The sequence below is a fragment of the Oryx dammah genome, unplaced genomic scaffold, assembly GCF_014754425.2.
Source record: "Oryx dammah isolate SB20612 unplaced genomic scaffold, SCBI_Odam_1.1 HiC_scaffold_1, whole genome shotgun sequence".
Taxonomy (NCBI): Eukaryota; Metazoa; Chordata; class Mammalia; order Artiodactyla; family Bovidae; genus Oryx; species Oryx dammah.
The window spans coordinates 16,539,809-16,566,705 of NW_024070185.1; the positions used below are offsets into that span (position 1 = coordinate 16,539,809).

A 26,897-nucleotide genomic window follows, 5' to 3' on the forward strand; every position below is an offset into this window, starting at 1 on the left:
TGATAATATTTTAAAATCAGATGTTTTAAAAAATATTTGTCTTCTGTTTCCTGATGTTATCTTTAATGTATATGAAGATAGCCATGTTCTTTTGGTACTAATCTCAAGGAAATGGTATCTCATCATTCATCTTGATTTCATTACCTTGCTTTCCCTCTAAATCTTTTCCTCTTAGGAACCTATTGCTAATAAGTGGTCATTGGAGGTTGTATGGCAACATTTGTGACCACCTCCTTTAGTGCTGTGAGAGTTAAAAAAGAATTCATGAACCTTTCCAAGCATTAGATAGTAAACTAAGGGATTTTGTACTTTTCTTCACTGATCAGTAATTAGAAAGAGATAAGTATATGTATCTTATCAATTTAAGCGAACCTAATTTTTCAGGTTTTACACAAGAAGTATGTTAGGAATGATTATTTGCTTGACAAATAATTTCATTATTTTTTTTTTTTCTGTGATAAGCTTCCCTGTAGACTTACCCAACCCTTGATTTACCAAGATTGTATTTCTGGTATAACCATTTATGACAGATTAACTTACCTGTTATTATATTATATCTAGTGGCTTCTTATTATTTCTGCTGCCCCAAAAAGGTAGCTTTCGGTTCCATAGGACCTTCCCAGTTGCTTCTTGGGGAGAAAAAGCCTCGATGGTTGGGGTTCTGTATTTTGCACATTTTTCTTATCTACCATCCTCTTTTAGCTTAATAGCTTCTTTTTTATCTTTTTAATTTGAGGGGGAAAAGGTTGCCACCACTATTTTAAAAACCACTATTTTAACATAAAAATTTTGAATATAACCTGAATTCTCAGATAGTTACATGGCTTTTTATTTTTTCCTAATAGATCTATGATCAAATCTCATCAGAATGATAGGTTTCCAAATTCAAATTAAGTTTGATAGAATTAATTCTCATTTTATTCAAGGATTTAGAAACTCTTTGATACTAATTGTGATGAGATTTCACATATAGAACTTTTAAACAGAAGATATAATTCTGCCTAATTGAACTGCATTTAGTTTTCTCATCCAAATTATTGCCCGGGGGATATATAATCAATACTTATATTAGGTCATTATTTCCTCATATAAGATTAGGAATAAGGTTTCCATGGTAAAATAAGTTTGAGAAAGTCTGCCTATTGTATCAGTCACCTAGAGAGTCACAGTGTGTATTCAAATGGTAATGGTCTTGAGATACCATACAGTTAACTTCACTAACATTTTCCAAGCTTATTTGGCCACAGAATACTTAGGTTAAGCAACAGCTGTTATAATCCCATAGACTATTCCAGGTTACTGAGATCAATACTTATTTTTCAGAATAGGTTTTATTGAAAGTAACACCTGAAATTTCTATTCAGGTCTCTTTCCTAAGCAAACTAGTGGCCTTTTTATCCATATTTTAATGCTAAAATATTTTCATTTTACAGATAGTAAGAACATTATGCCTTTTTCTGACTCCAGCAGAGAGAAAATGCTCCAGATTGTGTGAAGCAGAATCATCATTTAAATACGAGTCAGGGCTCTTTGTACAAGGCCTACTAAAGGTACAGTTTCCATTTATCACAAGTGAAACCAACTTTTTTAAAATCATTTTTGAGATTCTTTATATGTTGAACATTAGCATTTAACGTGTCTCGTGTTTGTATGGTAAGGAGCTTGACTTCCTTTTCACAGGTCTGAGGATGGAGTGTATATCTTATAAATTTATAGTTTGTATCAGTGAAACATCACAGAATAGCTTTCTTTGTGTTTCTGTTTGGTTTCCCACACCTGTCTGGTCTTAGGATTTTTTTTTTTTGATAGGTGCTTGAATCAGTTCACACAACTAAAATGGGAATATTTCTTATTTACTGAACAGATTTGAATTTTTGTGTTACCATTTTATGTTTTATGTACCACATTCATTTACTGAAAAGAAATGTTAAGCTGCTTCCTATGTTGAAAAAGTATACAGGATTTGACCAGTTTCTGTATATCAGTGTATATGTATATATAAGGAAAAATTTATTTTATATTTTTTATTTATTTACTTGAGTCTGCTTTTCAAGGAGCAAAACAGATAAATATAAATTAACAATTATTTTCATTAATTATGGGGAATCCTTATTCACTTTATTGAATCTATTACTGATGTTTCAATTACCATCAGAGATATGAAGAAGTCTATTTCCTAATGATTGTCTGAGTCTCTCAGAGTGATTGCTTTCTTGAGGATATAAGCATAGTAAAATGAAAGAAAAAATACTAAAAATTGTTGCAAGTAAAAATTATATTCAGCTTTTATATTTTCAATAATATGCTTGCTCTGAGCTCAGAATAATATTGTTTAAATATAGAAACTACTTAAGAGAAACTCATTTTTTATTTGAAATGTACAGATCTGAAAATTAGAACTTCTCCTATAAAGGCATAATGAGGTAGTTAGTACTTTTATTTCCTCAGCATCATCTCACTTATTGTATAATTTTATCCCTTAAAGAGACCTATACCAAATGCATAGCAGAGAATTTGAAACTATAATTTAATGAAAACATGTCTGTTAAGAATTTTCCATGCAAGTCTAAATTGTATAGATTTTAGAGCAGACTTTGATATTGTAACGGTAGGTACTTGTTATATGGCAACTGACTACCCAACTGACTATACCTGGAAAGTATACTTACTATAGGCTTCCCTGGTGGCTCAGAGGTTAAAGTGTCTGCCTGCAATGCAGGAGACCCAGGTTCGATCCCTGGGTTGGGAAGATCCTCTGGAGAAGGAAATGGCAGCCCACTCCAGTACTCTTGCCTGGAGAATCCCATGAATGGAGGAGCCTGGTAGGCTACAGTCCACAGGGTCGCAAAGAGTCGGACACGACTGAGCGACTTCACCTTCACTTCACTTTCATACTTACTATAAAAATGCATATTCAACTGATACTGAACAGAACATGTGAAAAACCAAAAATATTAAAAGTCACTTGTAATCTCATAATCCATTGAATAACCCCTATTAATATTTGGCATATATCTTTCTGGTCTTTTTGTAATTTTTTCATATCTTCCCCTTTCCCCAGCCCAGAAAATTAGATTATACTCTTCATGTTTTAAGCTCCTTTTTTCACAATATATTATGAACATCTTTCAGTATCAACACATAAACATTGGCAACTTAATTTTTAGCAGTTAAACAATAAATTACTTTCATTTATTTAAGATGAATGAATATTTATTTCTCTTTTTGGATGCTCAGGGTGTTTCTGGTGTTTTACTGTTTAACCCAATGCTGCAGCACGCACGTCACTCAAACTTGACACACAAACATGATTCGTATTCTGGGATAGATTTCTAGAGCTGATGCTGCTAAGTTAAAGCCAGTTTTTTAAATTAAAAGATAATCTTCATATCTTTCAGTGTAAAAGACAGTTTTCTTTGCATTCTGACAGGATTCAACGGGAAGCTTTGTACTTCCCTTCCGGCAGGTCATGTACGCGCCCTACCCCACCACACACATAGACGTGGACGTCAATACCGTCAAGCAGATGCCACCTTGTCACGAGCATATTTATAATCAGCGTCGGTACATGCGATCGGAGCTGGCCGCGTTCTGGCGAGCCACTTCAGAAGAAGACGTAGCTCAGGACACCTTCATCTACACAGATGAGAGCTTTACTCCCGACTTGTACGTCGCGCCCTGCTTTCTGATGTTGTCATTCAGCAGTTTTAGGAAACTGTCTTATGAGTAGAAACAAACAATTCAGTGTTTAAAAGGGGAAGACATGTTAATTATGCTAGAAGGAATCTTTGGTGAATCAAGCATTGTTTTTCTTAAATGTCTGTTTTTCTTAGTATGATTGTGTTTGCCATAAGGTAAGTTAGATTAGTCCTTAAAAATAAGTACTGAATTAACAGATATACATTGAGCCCCTAGTTACAAGGTGCTAAGGTTTGTTGTTGTTCAGTCGCCAGGTCGTGTCCGACTCTTTGCCACCCCGTGGGCTGCAGCACGCCAGGCCTCCCCTGTCCCTCACCATCTCCTGGAGTTCACCCAAGTTCATGTCCATTGAATCAGTGATGTTAAGGTTAATAGTGGCCAAGCAGACAGCCCCAGACCCAGGTCCTTCCAATGCTTATAGACTAGTGTGTAAAGGTCATTAAGAAGCTTATTTATTAACTAAACCAAAGAGGGAATGCTAAGTCTTTTTTTTCCCCTTGATATATAAATATAAAATACAGCAAAAGTGTGAAAATACATCAATAGAGCATTCTTTTATATTCTCTTGTATTGTGTTATTCATTTCTTACCATAAGGTATGATCGGTAAATTAACAGAAAAAGTAACGACAATAAAATGTTGAATGTGGACCCAATTAAGAAAAAAAAGAAATCTGAATTGTAAAACACTTAAATAGTGTTCTGAAATCAGGAAAATAAATTGTCGTATTCTCTCACAGTTCTCTGTACCCGGCATATAGAGTGTGCTCAGTAAATGCTGACTAGTAGTAAATAATCCAGGTTTGAGTGGATAAGGCAGCAGTAAAATTGGAGCAAGCAACCGTATCCTGTGTCTTACAGAAAAATTTTGAGCTGAGGCAACAGACTTGTGAAGCACCAGTAGTCAGACAGCAGGTGTTGCCCGCAGGCATAGCAGAGGAACACCATGTCCTAGGAATCCTCAGCCTCATGTGTCTCTAGATAGGGAAAGATGGCTTCATTAGGAACCAGCTTTTCCTGGCTGTCCATTTTTTCTGTTTTTTTGGTAGGTAGCTGGAGAGCTCTTTGGTGGGAATTTAGTGAACTTTATCTAAAGTTCTGGAATTTTTTTTTAGAGGAGCTACATCTATGGTTTTAATATGTCTTACTCATTTTAGCTAGTTATGTTGGCTTTGCTGATTTGACAAACTATGATGAGCCACCTGTTCTTGTTTTGCTGATCATAACAAATAATGTCATGAACTTTTAAAATTTGTTTCCAGCTGTTAAGTAAATTTTCTAAACATAAAATTATCAACAAATAATATTTTCAAACTCTAGATTGATGTATTATTAACTTTCATGTTTTATGGACATGTTTTACTTTTTAGTTTATGTTAAGCAATATTACTTCTTTTTAAGATATTTTTAATTTTAACTCTTTAAAAATAATTTCACTCACTGCCTAAACATGAAAAATCAGTCACTGAAAATAACTCTTCTTATGACACTTTGCTTCATCTAATTCCCTTTTGACCAAGACAATCAAATTATAAAGCAGATATGTTCAGAACACTAGACTTAAATAGCTAAATTCTCTCTCCAAAGCCAGAAAGTGGGTGCTGTCAGTACCCACACTGGCCACCAGTTGAACAGCCAGTAATTGTGAAATGCTGATTTTTTTTTCCCCTTTTCTGAGTTTCCTTCTTCTGTAGTAGGGAACACCCATTCCCTAAAACTAGGAAGTTTTAGGCACTTTGCTATTTACATCTGCACACACATCTCTTTCCTTGCTACTTCCGTCAGGTATATGATGATCCCTACTATTTTCTTTCTTTTCAGTTGAAAATTGCTTACCTTAGTAAATGTTATATTACCCCTCTGACTTGATTATAGCCTAGTATCCCAGTAAATTCCTTAGGCAAGTAGAAGGCAAGGAGAGGGAAGGAAGAAGAGAAAGATCAAAAGGGGTTGGGACGTGGGAAATAGACAGTCTTTTTAAAATGCCTACAGTATCTTAAGTTGTATGGTAGATGAATATTATCTCAAGTGTGAATTAGAACTTAATTTCTGACTCTGCTCATTGCCGATGTAGCTAACGTTTTCTTAGGTAGCTGATTCATGATACTCACCAGATGATGGACTTGTGGATGCATACCCAGTGGGCAAGACGTTGGAGATAATCATCTGTGTGTGTTCCTTATTCCCACTTGAATGTTTCCTAACATTCATCCTCTTGCTTTTTTTTTCTTCCAAGACTGCTTATTAGGAGTTATTAGTACATGAAGTTGACCTTTTGTTTTGGTTTTTGATAGTAGTGGCATATATTTATTTTTGTTGCTGTTTTATGTTTTCAAGATGGCAGGAATTGGTAGTTGCATTTAACAATTGCCTAAGGCTCTCAATATTTTTTATAAGATTGAGGTATTAAAATACATTGATAGATACATACGTACCTTTCCTGGGACTGCTTACACTATTAAAAAGAAAATAATTACATTATGGCCTGACAGACTCCAGTAATAGATAATTGTATCCTTGAGTTAAAATGAGTGTATTAATCTATTTTATTGTATTTCCAAAACTATTTATTGTAGTTTATTGTATTTATGTAATTCTTATAAATATGTTTATAATCCCATTTCGAATAATTCAGTTTGGCTGGCGTGAGAGGTTGTGGAAAACAGCTTTGTATAGCCATGTTAACATTTGGTCTGTTTCCTTCGTAGGAATATTTTTCAAGATGTCTTACATAGAGACACTCTTGTGAAAGCCTTCCTGGATCAGGTAAGTGTTAAACCTGAGATTGTCAGAGTGAATGATAGGACATGTGTTCTGTTTCAGTATATCCCACAATGCCTGTAAAATTAGCTCCTTTTGTAGTTTTATCTCTGATTTTTCTAAAGTGTCAAAATTATTTTTCTGCTGAATTATTTGTGGAAAGTAGTTTGTATGTTAACAATTAAAGATGCAGCATCCCCCAGTTCAGATAATAACTTCTAAGCAGTAATTTATAACCCAGGAATGTTTTCTTTTAGTGAAGGGAGGTTTTGTACAAATGTTGTGTATTTGCCTTAATTAAGCAAAAAATGTCTTTAAGACTTACTTAAATGATAGCATCCTTACTGTCTCATTTCTTTGTAAAAGATCTAGATTTTAAAGAAAATTTTAGATTATATGGGTCTTATTTCTTAAAATAGAGGGACTTTGTTATTATGTCGCTCTAGGGATCAGGCCAGGAAATAGTTGTCATAGATGTAGCTTTGAAATAATATAATCCTGAGGTTAACTAGAAATTTTGGATCCAGGTCTGTGTGATCTGTGACATATTGCAAAGTCAGGGATAATTCAAAGTCATGTGATTCCATGCCTCCCAAGCAGAAATAAAATTGTTATACCACTACCCATGCACTCCCACCCCTCAAAATAGAAAAATATGAATATCTCAAAACCATCGTGTAAGCACAGCTCAACCTCTAGGAGCTCCAGTTTTAATTGCAGATGTGGGCAGAGAAAAGCTAAGTAACACAACCAGAAGTAACCTACATCATGATTTTTAATAACAAAATAAATATGATTGTAGTCTAAGGTAGAAGGACAATTTTGTGTCCATTCTTAAAGAGGAAGCAGAACTGTCAGACCTCCGGTATGTCCATCACCTCCTGTCCACCAGGATGTACCCATCTATGGAGACGATTAGGGAGAGCTGCTCAAACGTGGGTTACCTGCCAGGCATTATCAGCAGAAACATGCTGTGGATAAGCAGAACAGGAGCAAATTAGTTATAAGCATGCTTCATTTTCCTGCAGGTCTTTCATTTGAAACCCGGTCTGTCTCTCAGGAGTACTTTCCTCGCGCAGTTTTTGCTCGTCCTTCACAGAAAAGCCTTGACCCTAATAAAATATATAGAAGATGATACGTAAGTTAGACTCCTCCATGGAAGAAAAACCTTCATTAATTGCTTTCATTTTGTCCCCTTTGGACCTCTTCTATCTTATAATTTCTCTTGTATCATTATTTGTAGGCAGAAGGGGAAAAAGCCCTTTAAATCGCTTCGGAACCTGAAGGTAGACCTTGATTTAACAGCAGAGGGCGATCTTAACATAATAATGGCTCTGGCTGAGAAAATTAAGCCAGGCCTCCACTCCTTTATCTTTGGAAGACCTTTCTATACCAGTGTCCAAGAAAGAGATGTTCTAATGACGTTTTAAATGTGTAACCTGTTAAGAATGTTTCGTCACAATCCATAATTGCTGCTAACGTAGGTCGGTGATGTTGGGAAAGGTGACTCCCTCCAGTCATGTTCTAGAGTCCTACTTAGCAACGGCAGTTAGTTAGTTACACTACGGTTGTCACAAAAAGTCTATAAGGGGATGTCAGGTTACGATAAATGCACCTTTTCCTGGATGTGCTGTCTTCGGAGACAGACTTATTATGTTTACAATTATAATAAATAGTATTGCTGTCTTTTAAAGATGTAGGATATAAACTTGACCACAACTGCTGTTTTTTGAAACTTACGATTCATGGTTTACAAGTATCAAAGTGATATCTGAGTTAGCTTTCACAGGCATAAGACTAGTTGACTTTTCATCTCTTGATGTTCCTTGGTATGTGGGGTTACTATAATACTTTTACAATCAGCTACTAACCAGAGCATTTAGATTCTTTCAGCTCCACAGAAGGAAGGTAGCTTGAACATGGATTAAGTTTTAGAAAGAAAATATTGATCGAGCATACGTGTTGTTGAAGTCAGTTACAAGATCCTACTTTGCAGACGTACTCCTTGGGATTCAGTCTGGGTAGAAGCGTCAGGCACTGTATAGTCCCGATGATGATGAACCACGGTCAGGGTGTTTTTTTCTGTTTGTTGAAGTCTGTCACAGAAAATACAGAGAACTGGATTTTAATGTTTCCATAGTTATTGCCAACTTTTCCAGTTACTTTTCATTATTTTTGAGCCAAACTGAAATGTGTACCTCCTGTGCCTTTTTTTCCCCTTGGAAAATGTAATCACTTGGAAGAAGGTCAGATTTCCTTAGTCACTCATGTTTATCTTGTTTTCCTCTTGTATAGTCTTGCTCTGATTTAGTAATCATTATAACTCAGATTATTAAGTGGAATAGAAAAATACTCACTAGCAAGATTCTTTTTCAAGCACGAGAATAACATCATCTTCCTTAAGTTTCTGCCTGTGTTTTTGGAGTTGTTGCCATGTCTCTTTGCCTTCATACAAGGACTAGCAGAGAAACTTTACTGACCTGCTGTTTTTACTAGGTGCTACTTTGGCAGAACTAAGTGGTCAATTTCTTTGTTTCCTTCCTGTATTTGGACCATTGTGCTAGCTATAAAATACCCAATTAACCTAATTCTGTGCTAAAACAGTATTGACAAAACAATATATACAATCATAAAATACATTTTTTATTTAAAACTGTGAAAGTAACATAAAAGGGAAAGATATGTATAAGAAAGGGAGAAAAGTAGTAGAGCCCCTCCACCTTTGCCCACCGAATTTAACCAGAACCAACATAGGTCCTACCAGCCTTTCACATCACTAATAGGGAAAGTGTAGACATCTCGATTTTTAGACACACACTCAACCAGATGAGGGGTGGTATGGCTCAGTCATGAAACAGTGTACAGAAACCACCTTGCTGAACCCCGTATTCAGTGCTATTTACTTGCTAGATTATTTAAGTGCTAATTATTTTCTTTTGCTCATTTATTGTACCGTTGTTTGGGATGCAGGTTGTACAGTGAAATAAGTTATTAAAGCATGTGTGCACATTGTTATATGTCTTTGCTCCTAGATGGAGAATTTTGAATAAAATGTCGGAAATTTTGTCTCTTTCAGTTATTTGCTCAGAAAAGCAGTGCTATATTGAACAGGTGATTGGCTTCCTTCTTAGCTGACAATCATCGTGTATCTAAACATTTATTTTACCGATATTCTCTTTTGAAAGAAAATATATTTTCAGGTTCTGTATGATGCTGGAATCATATTTGGTTTTTTTTGTTCATTTGTTTATTTGGTTGGTTTTGTCTATTAATTCCCAAGATCACATTCTGATTTTTTAATTTACATATTAAAATAGCAGATATAAGATAATGCTTGGGCAAATTCTTTTTTCTTAGTTACTATTATAATAATACAACCTAAGCTGAAGTTATTCCTTCCAGGTTGCCAATATAGGTATACAATGTGACAGTGTAAGAAATCTAAACCCTTCAATCTAGAAAACAAATAAGATTGACATTTTTACTCTAAGGAAAAAAATTAGTTCATAAATATAACAGTTGAGTTGAAAGGTTTCTCTAGAAGAAGACTGATTCATTACATTGCTAAATTCTCAAAGAGGAAACCTGAACTCCATATAATGCTGAAAATTAGGAATGAGACAGTTGCCACTAGAATCTGTTTCTGTAATGTTGCAGGTCAAAGAGGAAGATAGTGAACATCACATTTCTATAACACTTTTGGTATTGACATGGAATTGTACAAATTGATATTTCTCGTGTGATCTTTAGGGTACAGCTAAAAGTAACAAAAACATTTGTTACACCCCCATTTAACACACACTACCAACTGGACTTTCTGAATCTTATCATCACAACACCACTATGAGGCAGGTATTAGTTCCATTTTACAGATGAGGAAGCTAGAGATTAAGTAAGTGTATGTAATACACAGACCGTGGTCACTCAGATGGGTAAACTGGATTTCATCTCAAGCAGTTATAGAAGTTGTCATGTGGCACAGCTCCATGAAACAGGTACTCAGTGCTGCTGAAATGGAGGGAAGGGAATGAAGCAAGTATTATATGCTCATTAGCACTCTGCAGTGCCCTGCTGTGCTACTTGGAGAAGTTACTTAACCTCTCTGAGGCTCATTTTTTAAATATTTGAAATGAAGGCATGATGATAACATCATGCTTGTTAAAGAGGATTTCATGAGACTGTGTAAGGTACTTAGCTCAGTACCTGATGAGTGGTTTTATACCTGCTTTTACCCAGTCTGACAATCATTACCTTTTAATCAGGGTGTTTGGAGCTTTTGCATTTAATGTGATTGTTGATATGTTTATATTAAATATATATCCTCTTGCTGTTTCCATTTTTTCTTTGTTCTCTTTTTCTTCCTTTTCTGCTTTCTTTTGGATTGAGTATTTTTTATGATTGCATTTTATCTCTTTTGTTCATTTATTAGTTACAACTCTGTTTTATTTCAGTGATTACTTTAGGGTTATAGTATGTATATCTTTTACATACCTGTCTACATTCAGGTGATACACCACTTGACATAATGAAAAATTTTCATTTGTCTCTTCTTGGCTTTGTGCTGTTGTGGCCTCATGTTTTACTTCTGCATATAGTATAAGCTCCACACTTTGTTATTATGTTTGCTTAAACAGTCAATTATCTTTTGAAAAGAGTTAAATATAAATATTCTAAATACCCCAATTAAAAGGCAGAGATTGTCTAGATTGGGTAAAAAACAAGATCCAACTATATGCTACCAACAAAAAGCATATGTTGAAAATAAAGGGCAAACAGATTAAAAAAGTAGAAAAAGATACACCATACTAACACTAATCAAAAGAAAGCAGGAGTGGCTATATTAATATCAGACCAAGTAGGTTTCCCAGCAAAGAATATTACCAAAGATAAAGAGTATTTCATAATGCCAAATAAAGGGTCAATTCAGCAAGAAGACACAAAAATCCTAAATACTTGTTTACATAACAGCTTCAAAATTCTTGAAGTAAAAACTGATAAAACTATAAGGAGAAATTAACAAGTCTGTAATTATAATTGGAGATTTGAAAATTTCTTTCAGTGTTAGAACAAGAAGACAAATTCTAGAGCTAGATTATGCATAGACTCAATTTTAATGAACGACTTAACAAAAAAAAAAAATCTAAACAGTGAGGATATAGAAGACTTGAGCAAAAACTATCAGCCAATTTGATGCGCGTGACTTAGAATGCAGCGATACCCAACAATGGTAGAATACACATTCTTTTCAAGAGCACATGGTGCATGTACTAAGATGATCGTATTCTGGGCCATAAAGCAAGTCTCCATAACAATAAAAGGATTCGAGTCATACAGAGTAAATGGAAATAAAAGTCAGTAACAGGTATCTGGGAAAACCTAAAATACTTGGAAAGTAAATAGCATTTTAAAGATTATAAATCTTATGTCCGTGGGACAAGAGGAAGCGAATTAGAGAGCAGCCAGGGAGATATCAAAATGTTCTGGAATGATTTTTATGAAGATTGCAGCTGATCCTGCCTTTGATCTCCCCACTGCAACCCAATCTTCACACTGATAACAGCATGATCCTTCTAAAATCAAATCTGATCATCACTTCTGTTTAATGGCTCTGCATCACTCCCAAATTTAAGGCCAAAATCTTGAGCCACAGTTTCTGTTCCTCCCTATATCCTCACTTCTCAGTGTCTCACTTCTAATTTCCTGGTACGTTCTTTTGCTGTGTCTGTTAACACCATTTCTTTGCTTTTCTTTCTCCACTGCTAAAGTCTGGACAAGATAGATGCCTTTTTCATTTTTGCATCTGTGTCTAGCATGGTGTCAAGTCAAAGGGCATGCTTCCAGAAAAGTTAGTTCAGTGAATATGAGTTTATTAAACATGATTTTCTTTGTCCTCTCCAAAAAAATTAGTTCCTGCAAAATAAGGAAATTACTTTACGTAATTGGAAGCCTTTTCCCCCCAAGAAAGTCCATCAAACTGAGCCTATGCACAGCCTAGCTCTAAAGTTTCAAAGATCTTAATGCAGTGATTTTCAGTCTCTTTAAAGTAGTAAGACCCTGTCATTTTCTGTTTCTGCATTTGTGTCTCACTACCTCATCTCTTGCTGAAATGTCCTTTTTACATTAGTAGCTTGATAAATTGCTAAGCAGTTTTCATCAGACCCATTAGAACAAAGGTAAGCATCGGTTTGTGGAGCATGGACATTGAAGAAATCTGATCTAGTATTGAGAAAATCATTCCTGAGCTCAGAATTGGCTCAGACTGGCACCTTCTGGCATTTGCTTGTGGGTGGGGAGTATGGAATGCTTTGAAAGCTAAATAGATTTGTCAAGTTTTAAAACTCCCTTATGGCTCAAGGAAAACAGCATTCATTGTTCGAAAACACCATTGTTTGTTTTTTCTGCTTTTCTGTTTTTGGGGAACTGAATCTGCAAAAACCTTCACACCCAGCATTTTGCTTCATGCACCTCACTTATTTGGAGGAGGAACTGGCAGCCCCTCCAGTATTCTTGCCTGGAGAATCCTATGGACAGAATAGCCTGGTGGGCTACAGTCCATGGGGTCACAATGAGTCAGACGCAACTGAAGCAACTTAGCACCTCACTTACTACGTTTCTGGAGGATGTGAGTGGCATGGAAATTTTTTATTGTGGCTACAACGTTCACTTCATGGGAAATAGATGGGGAAACAGTGGCAACAGTGTCAGACTTTATTTTGGGGGGCTTCAAAATCACTGCAGATGGTGACTGCAGCCATGAAATTAAAAGACGCTTACTCCTTGGAAGAAAAGTTATGACCAACCTAGATAGCATATTCAAAAGCAGAGACATTACTTTGCCGACTAAGGTCAGTCTAGTCAAGGCTATGGTTTTTCCAATGGTCATGTATGGATGTGATAGTTAGACTGTGAAGAAAGCTGAGCACTGAAGAATTGATGCTTTTGAGCTGTGGTGTTGGAGAAGACTCTTGAGAGTCCCTTGGACTGCAAGGAGATCCAACCAGTCCATCCTAAAGGAGATAAGTCCTGGGATTTCTTAGGAGGGAATGATGCTAAAGCTGAAACTCCAGTACTTTGGCCACCTCATGCAAAGAGTTGACTCATTGGAAAAGACTCTGATGCTGGGAGGGATTGGGGGCAGGAGGACGAGGGGACAACAGAGGATGAGATGGCTGGATGGCATCACCAACTCGATGGACGTGAGTCTGAGTGAACTCAGAGAGTTGGTGATGGACAGGGAGGCCTGGCGTGCTATGATTCATAGAGTCGCAAAGAGTCAGACACGACTGAGCGACTGAACTAACTAACTGAACTACAATGTTCAGAACAAATTGAAAATCCCCACTTTAGTGCTCATACGGAATTTTACAGGAAAAGACACTATATCTGTCATTGTAGGAAAAGAGTAGTTTTGATAGGAGTGTGGAACGAGACTTCAAATCTGTTTTTCTACTTCTTGGCTGTGTGAGCTTGGACAAGGTATTGAACTTATCTGTGGTATCTCAATATCCTCATCTATTCCACAGGAATAATGGAACTTACATCATAAAGTCATTAAAAAAAAAAAGTAGGTTGATATATGCAGAACACGTGAAAGGGTGTAACGGGCACAGGGTAAGTGAACAAGATTCACTTACCACTGTTGTCCATGCTATCAGTGTCATTATCAGCATCATTAAGCAACTGAATGTAGAGTTTCCACATCTGATTATTAAGCCACAGCAGTTCTGCAGCCATGATTCTAAAGGATGCCACCTCAGTAGCAAGCTTGTTTTATTAGTGTGACTCCATCACAACCTGAGAGGTACTATCCAGAGGCTTCACCCTGTTTTTCAAATCTCTCCACTCCAGTTCCACTGTCATTGCTAGGACTTCATCGCTCACCCACACTAACTCAACAGATTCCCCTCTCTGGTCTTTTCACCTACTAGGCACCATGCCCCTCCACCACCCCAATCCATTTTCTCCACAGAAAGCAGAGCAATCTTTCTAATATCTCCTCTTTAACTTCACTCACTTTAGGAAAAAACAAAAAAAACCCTCAGTGACAACCTTTGACACAGTATAAAACCCACCGTCCTTGGGTGAAGCACAGGGACCTGTGGGATCCAACCCAGCAGACCTCTCCACTCTGCCCTCACCGCTCATCCCCATGTAGAGATGGACTGTTTGTGTTTCCCCACCCACCTTGCTCTCATCACTGCTCTCACTGCCTGGGATGCTCACCCCCTTCACCTGGATGGACTTCCTTGTCCATCAGGGTTTACCTGTACCTGGTATCCTGCTCTTCCAGGCCCCTCCCTCAACTTTGGATTTAGAGCATCCAAACTTTAAGCTCCTTGAGGCAAAGACAGTGTGCACTAGCTTATACCTAATTATCTAGCACATAATATGTTTATCAAATATGTGTTGAATTAATTACCCTTCATTCAGAGTTCTTGGAAGTTTCCATACTCACAGGCCTAGCATAACACTTAACTCATTATAATCACAATTATTCTAGGTTTGTCTCCATTAAACTGCAGCCTTCACACTCGAGACTGGATCCTTGTCTTCTGCACTACTGTGTCCCCATCTTCCAGTGTAGTGCCTGCCATGAAACAGGAACTCAACAAGTTCCAAAAGAATGAATAGTATCCACATACCATTAATCTCAGTTTTGAGTTTCCCCAAATTCTGAAGCAATGGGATTTACGCCCCCCATTCCCACCTTGGGAGTTCTTGGATGTTATCCCAACAATACCACTGACAAATGTTTGTATGTACCTATACTTTTCTGAGTGGTGGAGCCACAGCTTTCATCAGATTCTCAGAGGAGTTTCTGCTTCCCCAGCCAAGACATAGAAGCAACCTAAATGTCCACCAACGGATGCATGGATAAAGAAGATGTGGTGCTTACATTCAATGGAATACTACTCCGCCATTAAAAAAAAAGAATGACATAATGCCATTTGCAGCAATATGAATGGACCTAGAGATTATCTACTAAGTGAAAAAGTCAGAGAGAGAAAGACAAGCACCTTACGATGTCACTTATATGTGGGATCTAAAAATGCCACAAACAAACTTAACTACAAAAGAGAAATAGACTCACAGACACAGGTCAGACTTGAGGGTGCCAAGGGGGAGGGATGGACCGAGAGTTTGGGATTAGCAGATGCAAACGATTATACACAGGATGGATAAACAACAAGGTCCTACTGTATAGCACAGGGAAATATATTCAATACCCTGTGATAAACCATGATGGAAAAGAACATGAAAAAGAATATAGGCATCACTTTGCTATACAGCAGAAATTAACGCAACACTAAATCAATTATATTTCAATAAAAAATTTTTTTAAAAAAAAGGAAATAAAAGCACACTCACTCACACACACAAAAAAATTGTTTGCAAGGTAGTTTGGTGAATCCAGCCCATTTGGCCCAGACGAGGTAGTGGGTGTGTGGCCCTGCAGCCTCCAGTCATTTCCCTGCTGGACTGTGGAGGCGCCAAGTGGCTGCAGAAGGTATTTTTTTTCTCAGTAACTATCCTGAAAGCCTCCTCCAGCATACCTGCAGGAGCAGTCTGAGACTCATTTGCAGGGCCTTCCTGGTTCTGGAAGCGTCAAGGATTTCAGCCCTGGGACTAGCACCACTGCGTGTGTTAAGTCGGCATTCAGGGAGGAGAGACTTTTCTGTTCAAAGCTGAGAACCTCCTTTGATCCACATTGGCTAGACGTTTTTTCTGGCTTCCATCAAAAGACTTGGCGTTTTTGTTTTGTTTTGTTTTGTTTTCTGGCCTAGATCCACACAAACAAGAGACTAGAGCTTCTCTTAAAAAACTAAGAAAAACCACATTTTAAAAATAACTTGAGCAAATGAATTCATTCTGGCAAAAGCAGTCCAACTACGTAAAATAAACTAGGGTTTCGCAATAGCAAGTCCTAAAAAATGTAAACAGCCCCAGGGTCCTCGGGAGCCAAGCCATTTGCTGAACAGAAAGTCCCTGGCCTAAATTCTGCCAGAATAAAGAACACCTTATAAAACTAGGAGTTGATGGCCATCATGTGAAAAGATGATGGGGAGCGAGGAGGAGGGGTGGGATCAACCCAAGAAAAATGAGAAAGTCTCCTGACGAGATTCTCAAAGTGCTAGCTTTCCGAGCCAAAAGCTAGGCTGATGAGGGACTAGGAGGCAGCTGTGGGTACAGGCTATGCCTCAGGCCCTTGCTCAGACCCCACCAGGCTTCCGCCTTCCCCAGGGAAAGTCAGCATCCACTCTCTCTCATGAAGTCACAGGGAGCTCCTGCAGGTTTTACCTCGTGTTTTCTTGACAGGATAATGGTTCCACTGAAATTATAATAACACACTTGGCCAAGGAAGCCCGTGCTGTTCTAGGAACTTCATACCCAGCCTGAGTTTTCTGAGCATCATAGTAATGTATTCTTTCTAATGAAGCCCATACTGTTCTGATGAACTTCTGCACTGCTTCATCGCTATACCAGAACAATACTTGCTATATACTAAATATCACGATCATTATTTTATATTCAAATAGTTCCCCTTCCAAAAAAAAAAAAAAATAGAGTACTCTTATCTCTTAGTAGTAGTGTGGGCCTTTCTAGACTGAGAACACTGCTAGAATCCACATCTCAGAACAGACAGAAGTTGGAGAAATTCAGAGAAAGTGCACAGGAATCATTTTTAAAGACTAGACAGGGCAATTTATAGAAAAGGGTTGAAGAGCTTGCTATTGTTTATAGTAAGCCTTAATACTATATTTCAGGCATACAAATAAGCCACATCTATGGAATAATGGTTATGTGCCATTTCTCATTTAACCCTCACAACAACCTCAGAAATTGAATACCCCCATGGTACACAGTACTCTTGCCTGGAAAATCCCATGGACGGAGGAGCCTGGTGGGCTGCAGTCCATGGGGTCGCTAAGAGTCGGACACGACTGAGCACCTTTCCTTTCACTTTTCACTTTCATGCACCGGAGAAGGAAATGGCAACCCACTCTAGTGTTCTTGCCTGGAGAATCCCAGGGACGGGGGAGCCTGGTGGGCCGCCGTCTATGGGGTCGCACAGGGTCGGACACGACTGAAGCGACTTAGCAGCAGCAGCATGGTACACCACAAAGACACTGAAACTCAGGTGGAAAGATTGTCCAAATAGACATTTTTCACAAGTGTCTTGCTTTTCGATCTCTCTCTTTTCTCTTACCTAAAAGTTGGACAGTACTTTACCTTCACCTTAAGCAAGAGACATGGGTCGCTTAGAATGAACAAAATCAGTGTGAGCTCTGCCTCTTTTTCACTCTGTCACAGCGACCATCAGCATTCTGGAAAGTGGCTGCTCCACAGCCTCAGTTCTGCTGCGGGAGCCTTGGAAGCACAACCTCCCCCACCCCCATCCACCAAATCCAAGCACGTCACGTGAGCAAGACATTAGCCTTAGGGTTTTCGGCCGCTGAATCTGGGAGATCCTTTCTGCAGCAAAACCGGTAAGACTTAGTCACCCAGCTGACTGGAACCTGACCTGCCTCTATGGCCCACAACTTATTTCAGCTGACACTCTGTGCTGCCTTCCAGGTAGAGAAGGATGGCTGTGTCTTGTACTTTGCGTGAGCAGCAGGGGGAAAGGTCATTATCTCCAATGGCAGGAATTGAGATTCCCCAGGGTGCACTTTAGACTGATGGACAGGGTTTCTTCCTCAGTGGCTCAGTGGTAAAAACTCTGCTTACCAATGCAGGAGGCACGGGTTTGATCCCCTAGTCCAGGAGGATCCCACAAGCAGTGGAACAACTAAGCGCCTGCGCCACAGCTATTGCGCCTGTGCACGAGAGCCCAGGAGCCGCGTCCTGAGTCCACCACGCCGCAACTACCGAAGCCCGAGTACCGTAGAGCCTGCGCTGCACAACGAGAGAAGCCGCCACAATGAGAGAAGTCACCACAGTGAGAAGCCCCTACTTGCCACCGCTAGAGAAAAAAACCTGAGAGCAGTAATGAAGACGCAGCACAGCCCAAGAAATAATTTTTAAAAATAGACTGCCAGATAAAGAGAAGGGAGGATGACCAGGGGACTTCTATTGAAGATTTATTCAGAAGAGAAAAACGTTGACTGTTTGGATGTATTGTCTGCCACGCATGTTGAGTGAACACTTTGCATATATTTTCTCAAAGAAAGCTCTACTCAAGGGAAATTTTCTTAATAGAGTTCCTGGCTTGGAATTGTCTCCTCTGCTTCAGGGTTTCTCTCTGGTTTAGTTTATTTTCTTGCAGAACTCAGGACAATAACCTTCTACCTTACTAATCAGCATGCAAGACGGTTTTCATTTCCAGTCCAGCAGGAACCCAAGGATTTTGGTTTGGATTCCCCTCAAATAAGAGCCTAAGACAAGGACTCCAGGACAATGAGTTTATTTGGGAGGTGATTATAAGAAGCTGGAGTTAGAGAGCAGGCTGACTAAAAGAAAAAAGAGGAAAAGCCACTATGAGGATGAAGCATACCTACCATCCAAGGTCATTGTGAGGATGAGAGGCGCTAATAGAAGTGAAAATGCCCAACACAGCTCCTAGCACATACCAGGCACTCAATAAATATGAATCCCCTGCCCTCCATTGCCTGAAAAATTCTGGAGCTGTAGTAGACACTGAAGCAAATCAACTCTAAAGTCTTTCCAACTCTTCACTTGTGCTTTCTTTTGGGTTTCTGGTGAAGACTCTGCCCCAACTTGAGTAGCAATGAGAAACCACTTCAAGTGAAAACCTGATTTAGCATCTGCTGAGACAAACAAAAAAGAACCCAGGAAAGCAAAAAGCCATGGAAAGGGAATGGAAGTGTAATTCTATTTTTATAAAAAAGGAGATTTCTTCTGGAATGCTAGGTGGAAATCTTGATGAGGGACCTAGCTGTCATAAATCCTCTCTGGAACAAAGTAACAAAGGAAGGAAAGGAGAGAAAGAAAGGAAGGAAAGAGAGAGGGATAGTAGAAGGGAAGAAGAGAGAATAAGTAAAAGAAAGAAGGAAGGAAATAATCCAACAGGGACTCTACTGAGCAGACCGTAAGACTCAGGGACAGTTTAAAATGAAACTTCCCTGAAAACCTTTCAGAGAGCTGTGCTTCTTCAGAAAAGCATCATCAGGGCTGCTCAATGCCCAGGGCAAAGTCTTTTTCATATTACTGGACACATTTGAGGTTGGCTGGAGGCCATTCAGAAATTCAATAATTATTCAACCCAAGGGGCTTTCCAAATGGTGATGTAGCTTCTTAGGAGGAAATTAATATTGAGCAGTATATCAAATCTAATTGGAATCTTGAGGAAAGAGGGTCCTGAGTAGGTGAAACAGCTGGAGGCTAATGTAGAACAGAGTAAGTGATGTCCTCGCTTTTGTGTCTTGCCTTAATTATGATAGGAAAAGGAAAATCTTGTTTATTTTTTAGGCTGGGAAGGCAGGGGTTGCTTAGGAGAAGTTCTTCCACGGCACCTTGAGTCTGACAGTAGTTTCTTTTGTTTCTTTGCACAGATATTCAAGGAGAACTATATCTGCACAACTTCTTGGTTGGCCCTACAAGGTAGGCAGGGACTCATGACTGACTTATTGGCCACCCAGTGGGTAGACACTGATCACAAAGGTATGGCGGTGTTTTCTCCTCTTGAAGAGAAAGTCTATTTGATACCCATGTTATGTTCCTATTTGAAAGAAGGAAGGGGATGTAAGCAAGTTCGAAACATCCATGACACACCAGCTTCTTCTCTATCTTCCTATGCCCTTCTGTATGAACTACTCTGAGAGCATGACTTCCCAAATCCATGAGCATACAATGGTCTGATTTTCCCACTTGAGACAGGTGCTCAAAACTCACTCTTAAATTGATTTGGGGGAACTAGAATACCTGGTCCTTATTGCCTGGAGAATCCCAGGGACGGGGGAGCCTGATGGGCTGCCGTCTATGGGGTCGCACAGAGTCGGACACGACTGAAGCGACTTAGCAGCAGCAGCAGCAAAGAAGACTACGTTAGTTGCTGGTTCTCCTGGTAACCATCCCTCCTTGGATCATATCTAAGTTGACCTGTTTAATGGTGAGACAATTTCTCTCCATTATTCAAGTGCTGAGGCCAAGCACAAGTGTACCACACTCAGCTTGTGTCAGGCCCGAGCGAAAACATCAGGCTTATCTTCTGATGAGAAGAAGAGTCACCCATTAAAGATTCAAATTATATTAGAAACCCTAAATCTAGTCTAGTAGGGAAGAACTGAAAGAACATTGGGTCACTATGAAAAATGCAAACAGATCTTAAAAACAGAAAGAAGGCTCACAGTCTCCTTTCAATAAACAATTTAGGAAAGAATATTCATTCTATGCCTATAGAATTGAAGGCAGGTAATTATCCATTGTGATTCTAAATTACACTTCTTTTTTTTTTAGCTGCTGCTAGGACTTTGAACAGTATCATAGAGTATCATTTCAGCAGAAATGACTATGGACATCCAGTGTCATTTTAAAAACAACATGGATAACATGGAGTTTTGTCCTGGTTTGAAATTGCTTGATATATATATATATACATACACACACACACACATACACACACACACACACACACATATACACTTTTCTTTGAATTGCCATTATTTCAGTGCTTTGGGGGAGATATGTACATTTATTTCCAGAACCCAGAATTCACTAACATAAATGCTAGTATCACAGATCCCATAAAGCACTGAGACAATCCCTCCAAACTTGTGACTAGTCAGAGTTTTGTAAACAAAATCAAAGTGGGTAAGCCCTTACTTTTGATTTGTTATGTAGACACTTAGGCTTGCAAATCATCATTGCTTGGGATCAAAGGAGAGACTCTGATACCATCTACTGTTTGTTAGCAAGCCACCTGTAGTAATCAGGTTAGCACACAATAACTCAGCCCAAATGAACAGAATTTTCACCAAATCTCACCTCTCACCAAACCGAACTGGAGTAGCCCTTGAACTCTGAGCACTGCTCTCCAGGGCAACGTAACTGTGAGCCTATGTTCATCAATGACAAGGCATACACGCTCTCTCCATTTTTACTCTATTTCAATCTGACTGTTATGATGTTGCTATGGTGATACCCTTCTGACATTCCTTTGCTCTTTTGGTGCCCTCTCAGAGGAATCTTTAATGAAAAGGTCTGGCCACAGAATCTTTCTAGGACTTTTCCCATAACACCACTGAAGACCAGCATGACTGTCCTCTTCCAGGAAATGTATGTATAAAGCATGAACTGAAAATGATGAAAAATAAGCTGCACTGACTTGACAAGAAATGTGAATGTTATTCATTCTGTATCGACCTCACCAGAAACATTCTCTTTTTGTTCCCAGTCCCAGGAGATGTCACCCCCAGGGACAGTGGGTCTTCTGGATTCAGTGTGGAGTGTAACACGCGCTGAGTGCCTGGACAGCTTACTCTCCTGGGGGAGGGGCTGTGTGAGGGTGGCGTGAGAATGACTGGAAGGAAGAGGACATAGGTTTTAGAGCACTTACCTGTCAGCGCTTAGAGTGACAGGTACTCTGCTAAGCACGTTACATGCAGCCCTACATTGAGTCCGTACAATTACGTGTGTCATTTCCCTTATTTTATGAAATGAGAAGCTGACTCAGAGAGACTAGACACAGCTAACCTCAGTCTTTCAGACTTCAAAGCCCATTCTCTTAATTACTATGAACCTTGTCTCTCTATACTTCATCTTTCAGATAATTCTGGCTTCTCTCTCTTTTCCCTAGAAGAGCTTGGAAGTGAGACTCATGAGTGGCCACATCCAAATTCCTCGGACTTATCCCTGGTGGCTCAGAGGTTAAAGCGTCTGCCTCCAATGCGGGAGACCTGGGTTCAGTCCCTGGGTCGGGAAGATCCTCTTGAGAAGGAAATGGTAATCCACTCCAGTATTCTTGCCTGGAGAATCCCATGGACAGAGAAGCCTAGTAGGTTACAGTCCACGGGGTCGCAAAGAGTCGGACACGACTGAGCGACTTCACCTTCACCTTCATCCCATAGGAACCTGGGATGTGAAAGAGCCTAAAAGCTGACAACCTCCTCACCTGGGACTGATACACCCTGTGGCCTTTTCCACTTATGTATCAGGATACACAGAACACTGATGGTCATGAAATCCAGATTCAGTGTCTCAGTTTTAGTGGTCGTGTCATCTTGGGTGAATCACTTAATCCTTCCAGCCTTAGTTCCTTTATCTGTGAAGTGGAAGTGGTGAGAACCATACTTGTCCAAAGGTTGGGAGTGGCCAGTTGTTCTCATTGTCCATTTTTGCCCTCTTTTAGAAACTTTTGAGCCTCCTGTATTTGAGGTTGTGCTCTGAATTCAGATTTGTAGGTCCAGGATTGCCCTGCAAACAGCAGTTTCTGAACACAATTTATTCAACAAGATATTCATTTTTGTCTACTGCTTATTGCCTTTTGAGTTACAGCTTCAGACATTACTTTGGAAGCTCCTTGAGGTCATTTTTCTCCATTAAGAACTGTTAACAAAATCATTAAATCCCCCTGATCTCTAGCCTAGCTTTTGGGATCCCAGCCCTTATCCTCTAACTGCATGCATAGTCCCCATACCAACAAGATGAATCTTGGTTTCCGGAACACATCTAGCATTTTTCTCCTTTCGGGTATCCTTATTCCTGTGGCTCTTTCTGTCTGAAACAGCCTTTCCATCCGACTCCACCAATGTCCACCATCTTAAGTGCAGCCCAAATGCCACATCCTCCCTAAAGTTGCCTACAATCAGCTCCAACCAGAATTAATCTATCCCATCTCTATGCTCCACAAAAACATGCTGGCCTCTTCTACACTACACTCCATAGTCTTTGTGTGTGTGTGTGTGTTACTGCTTGTGTTTCTCTTATCATTTTTACTAGATTGGAAGAATATTGAGGGCAAGATCCAGGTTTGCCTATTGCCACGTGATAGAGGCAGTGGAGTGTGAGGGTTAAGGCCGTGGGCTTAAGTCATACTGTCCAGTCTAAAACCCACCTACATGATGTTCTAGCTGCATGACCTTAAGCAAGTTAATTCAACTTTCTAGTCTATAGTATCTTCATCTGTACCTACCACGTGGGGATCTTCTGAGAATTAAATGGGATACTTCATGTAAAGTACTTAGCAAGTGTGTGGGTGTGTGTGTGTGTGTGTGTGTGTGTGTGTGTGTTAGTCGCTCAGTCATGTCTAACTCTTTGCAACCCCGTGGACTGCAGTCCACCAGGCTCCTTTGCCCATGGAATTCTCCAGGCAAGAATACTGGAGGGGTTGCCATGCCCTCCTCCAGGAGATCTTCCTGACCCAGGGATCGTATTCTCCTCTCTTTCTGTTTCCTGCATTGGCTGGCAGGTTCTTTACCCACTGAGCCACCTGGGAAGCAGCCCCCACCCCCATGCCCGTTCAGTTTATCTAACACTAATTACCTCCCAAAGGCCACATCTTCAAATACTATCACACTGGGGATTAGGGTTTCAATATGTGAATTGCAGCAGGGGAGGGGGCATGGAGTAGGGAACAAAAATTCAGTCCATAGCAAGTATCTACACATTTCCTATGCTTTTATTGAGCTAGTCTAGGGACAGAGCAATAAACTGAACAGATAAAAATCCTTGTCTCATGGAGTTATACTCTAGTGGGAAGAGTAACTAGGCAGTGTGTAGATGAAATAACTGCTTCTCTAGGCATCCACATCCTTATCTCCCCAACCTGTGAGTATGTTGCACTACAAAGGGGATTAGGTTGCAGATGGAATTAGCATTGCTAATCAGCTGATTTTAACATAAGGAGATAATCTTGGATTTTCTAGTTGGCTTCAATGTCATTTCCCCATAAATAGAAGAGGGAAGCAGAAAAGGCCAGAGTGATGCAATATGAGAAAGATTTGACCTACCCTTGCTGATTTTGAAGATGGAGAAGGGGGACTATGAGCCAAGGAATGTGGGTGGCCTCCAGAAGCTAGTAAAACAAGGAAACTCATTTTCCCTATTGATTTAAAGCAGGAATGCAGCCCTGATGACATCTTGATTTTAGCCCAGTGAAACTTGTGTAGGACATCTAAGTTCCAGAACCATAGATAATAATTTTGTATCACTTTAAGCCACTAAGTTTTGGGTAATTTGTTATAGATAGCATCCATAGAGAATGAATACAAGCATTGCTGCTGCTGCTAAGTCGCTTCAGTCGTGTCCGACTCTGTGTGACCCCATAGACGGCAGCCCACCAGGCTCCCACGTCCCTGGGATTCTCCAGGCAAGAACACTGGAGTGGGTTGCCATTCCCTTCTCATGGGATCTTTCTGGCCCATGGATCGAACCCAGGTCTCCTGCACTGTAGGCAAATTCTTTACTGTCTGAGCCACCAGGAAAGTTTTATAATGTGGTGACCCAAGGACAAAAGAACAGAAAAAGCCAGAGGGTCTTGGAATGCCGGAATGGAAAAACCATACCCTTATCATCCTTCCTTCCCCTATGTTGTAACTATTAACAGATTTCAGGTCCTCCTGAGCAGTATAACCTGTCTCCCCTCCTACCCCATAGGGAGAAGATATTTACCTTGCTCCCCCCTCCCCCACCCAGTATATGTGCCTCATCCAAGCAGCAAATGACCTGCAAGCCCCCTATCCCACTCCTTGTACCCTGGGTATACAAGTGGACTAAGGACCCCTGTTCAACACCAGTTCTCCCTTGAGCTGGCCTGCTGTTCAAACAGTGTCTCCCACTCTAATAAACTTTATTTCCCTTTCATTCTGTCTCATGTCTGGAAATTCTTTTCCAACCTGCGCCCAGACCATGACATTTTTGGTGGCCCATATGGGGAACTTGGGGTCTCTTCCCCCGCCTCCTTGCTTCTCCTTTCTCACAGGGACCTTCTGCGAACAGGCAGGTACTGTGGAAGCCACTGAGGAGCTCTGGCCAGGGTCACCCTCTGGTGTGTTCCAAATGCCGTACTACTCACTGAGCCCCAGTAGCTGCTGCCCAGATGGGTGAGGGTCTCTCCTTTTTCTTCTTTCCTGAGGACTAGGCCAACCAATATTGTGTGGGCATGGGTCAAGCACTTAAAAACCATTAGGGCGCCTGCCACATGAAGACTCCCGTGTGAGGATAAGGCAGACACACAACGGGTCAGGCCACGAGGGCATCCGCCCCCAGCAAGACAACTTCTGTGCACCATGTCAGGCGCATAGTGGTTGAAGCAAAACAGAGACCATTGTCCCCTGGTCACCGCCTCCCCAATAGGATTGTAAGGCTGATTCCTCAGCCTTCTTCCCTGTCACCTTCATTTCTTTCCCTTTTGGTCCAGATTGATTTACAGGAGCCTAGGTGTTGCCTCTGAGCCATCCCGGAGAAGTCAATGGCACCCCACTCCAGTACTCTTGCCTGGAAAATCCCATGGACGGAGGAGCCTGGTGGGCTGCAGTCCATGGGGTCGCTATGAGTCGGGCACTTTTCACTTTCCTGCATTGGAGAAGGAGATGGTAACCCACTCCAGCGTTCTTGCCTGGAGAATCCCAGGGACGGGGGAGCCTGGTGGGCTGCCGTCTATGGGGTCACACAGAGTCGGACACGACTGAAGCGACTTAGCAGCAGCAGCAGGTGTTGTTGCCTCTGAGCCATCCCAAAGGCGCCTTCTGCATTTCAGGAGATTGCCAAATGGTGACTCATCCGGTTGCTCCAGGTGAGAAATCTCTTTCTCTGCCTGGGTCACATGGTGTCTTAGCTCTGTCTTTCTTTACCCAGGTCACATGGTGCCTTAGCCTCACGGTTCTCAGAGATCACCTCTCACTGTCAGATGTGGCTGTTGGGATGGTCGGCCATTTTTGTGCCATTAGTTGCACGGAGACATCACTGAGACAAAAAGGGACACCTTTTTGCCAGCCGGTGACTCTCAGTACCCCCTCATTCCGTAGCATATAGGCTAAGGATGGGTTCTGGTATGTCTCAGGAGCCTCTCTCAGACTCACCTCTTGGCTACGTTCTCAGAAACTGGACAATTTTGACCCTGCAAAAGGCCTGGCCTCAATACAAACTGGGGGACCCAAAAAATGACTGAATGGCACACTAGCTTTTGCCAAAAGCAGGGAAAGGACTGAGAATTTCCATACGTCAGTCCTTCCATGGCCCTCAGTCAGAATCCAGGTTTGAGGGACTCATGCCACATATGTCTTTCTGTTGCCTCCCGCCCCCCCATCTCCTATCCCCCTCTGTCTCTCACCTCAGACTTCCTAGATGACCCCTACTTGACCTTTCACATCCACATGAGCTCTAGGAAAGAATTCTGAGGTTCCTTTGGTTCAGGTCTTTCTCCTATTTTCAAAAGCCTAAGGGATCAAAAACTCTCCTAACATTCTATCTTCTGATGGGACAAAGACCTCACTTCCCACCAGAAGGACAATCCAAGATTTTTATCAGCTGATCTGCCCC

The 26,897-nt window shown here is 40.4% G+C and overlaps 1 protein-coding gene and 1 non-coding gene across 3 annotated transcripts in view; both read left to right on the plus strand.

Annotated features, from left to right (window-relative positions):
- Nucleotides 1-22,804, plus strand: part of C9orf72 (C9orf72-SMCR8 complex subunit) — a 39,346-nt gene extending 16,542 nt beyond the window's left edge. Inside the window, exons 7-12 of one of the 2 annotated variants that reach the window (XR_005720672.1) lie at nucleotides 1,434-1,550; nucleotides 3,431-3,666; nucleotides 6,407-6,464; nucleotides 7,487-7,596; nucleotides 7,702-8,556; nucleotides 22,794-22,804. Coding sequence is in view for 1 of the 2 variants with exons in the window: in XM_040237940.1 (XP_040093874.1) it covers nucleotides 1,434-1,550; nucleotides 3,431-3,666; nucleotides 6,407-6,464; nucleotides 7,487-7,596; nucleotides 7,702-7,888 (708 nt within the window). In the remaining variant the exon portion in view is untranslated. Of the gene's footprint in view, nucleotides 1-1,433; nucleotides 1,551-3,430; nucleotides 3,667-6,406; nucleotides 6,465-7,486; nucleotides 7,597-7,701; nucleotides 9,534-22,793 lie in introns of those variants that run through there. The other variant, XM_040237940.1, reaches the window with a different exon arrangement.
- TRNAC-GCA lies at nucleotides 2,678-2,749 on the plus strand. The gene has a single exon. It is a non-coding gene; the product is annotated as a tRNA-Cys (tRNA).
- Nucleotides 22,805-26,897: the final 4,093 nt, after the last annotated feature.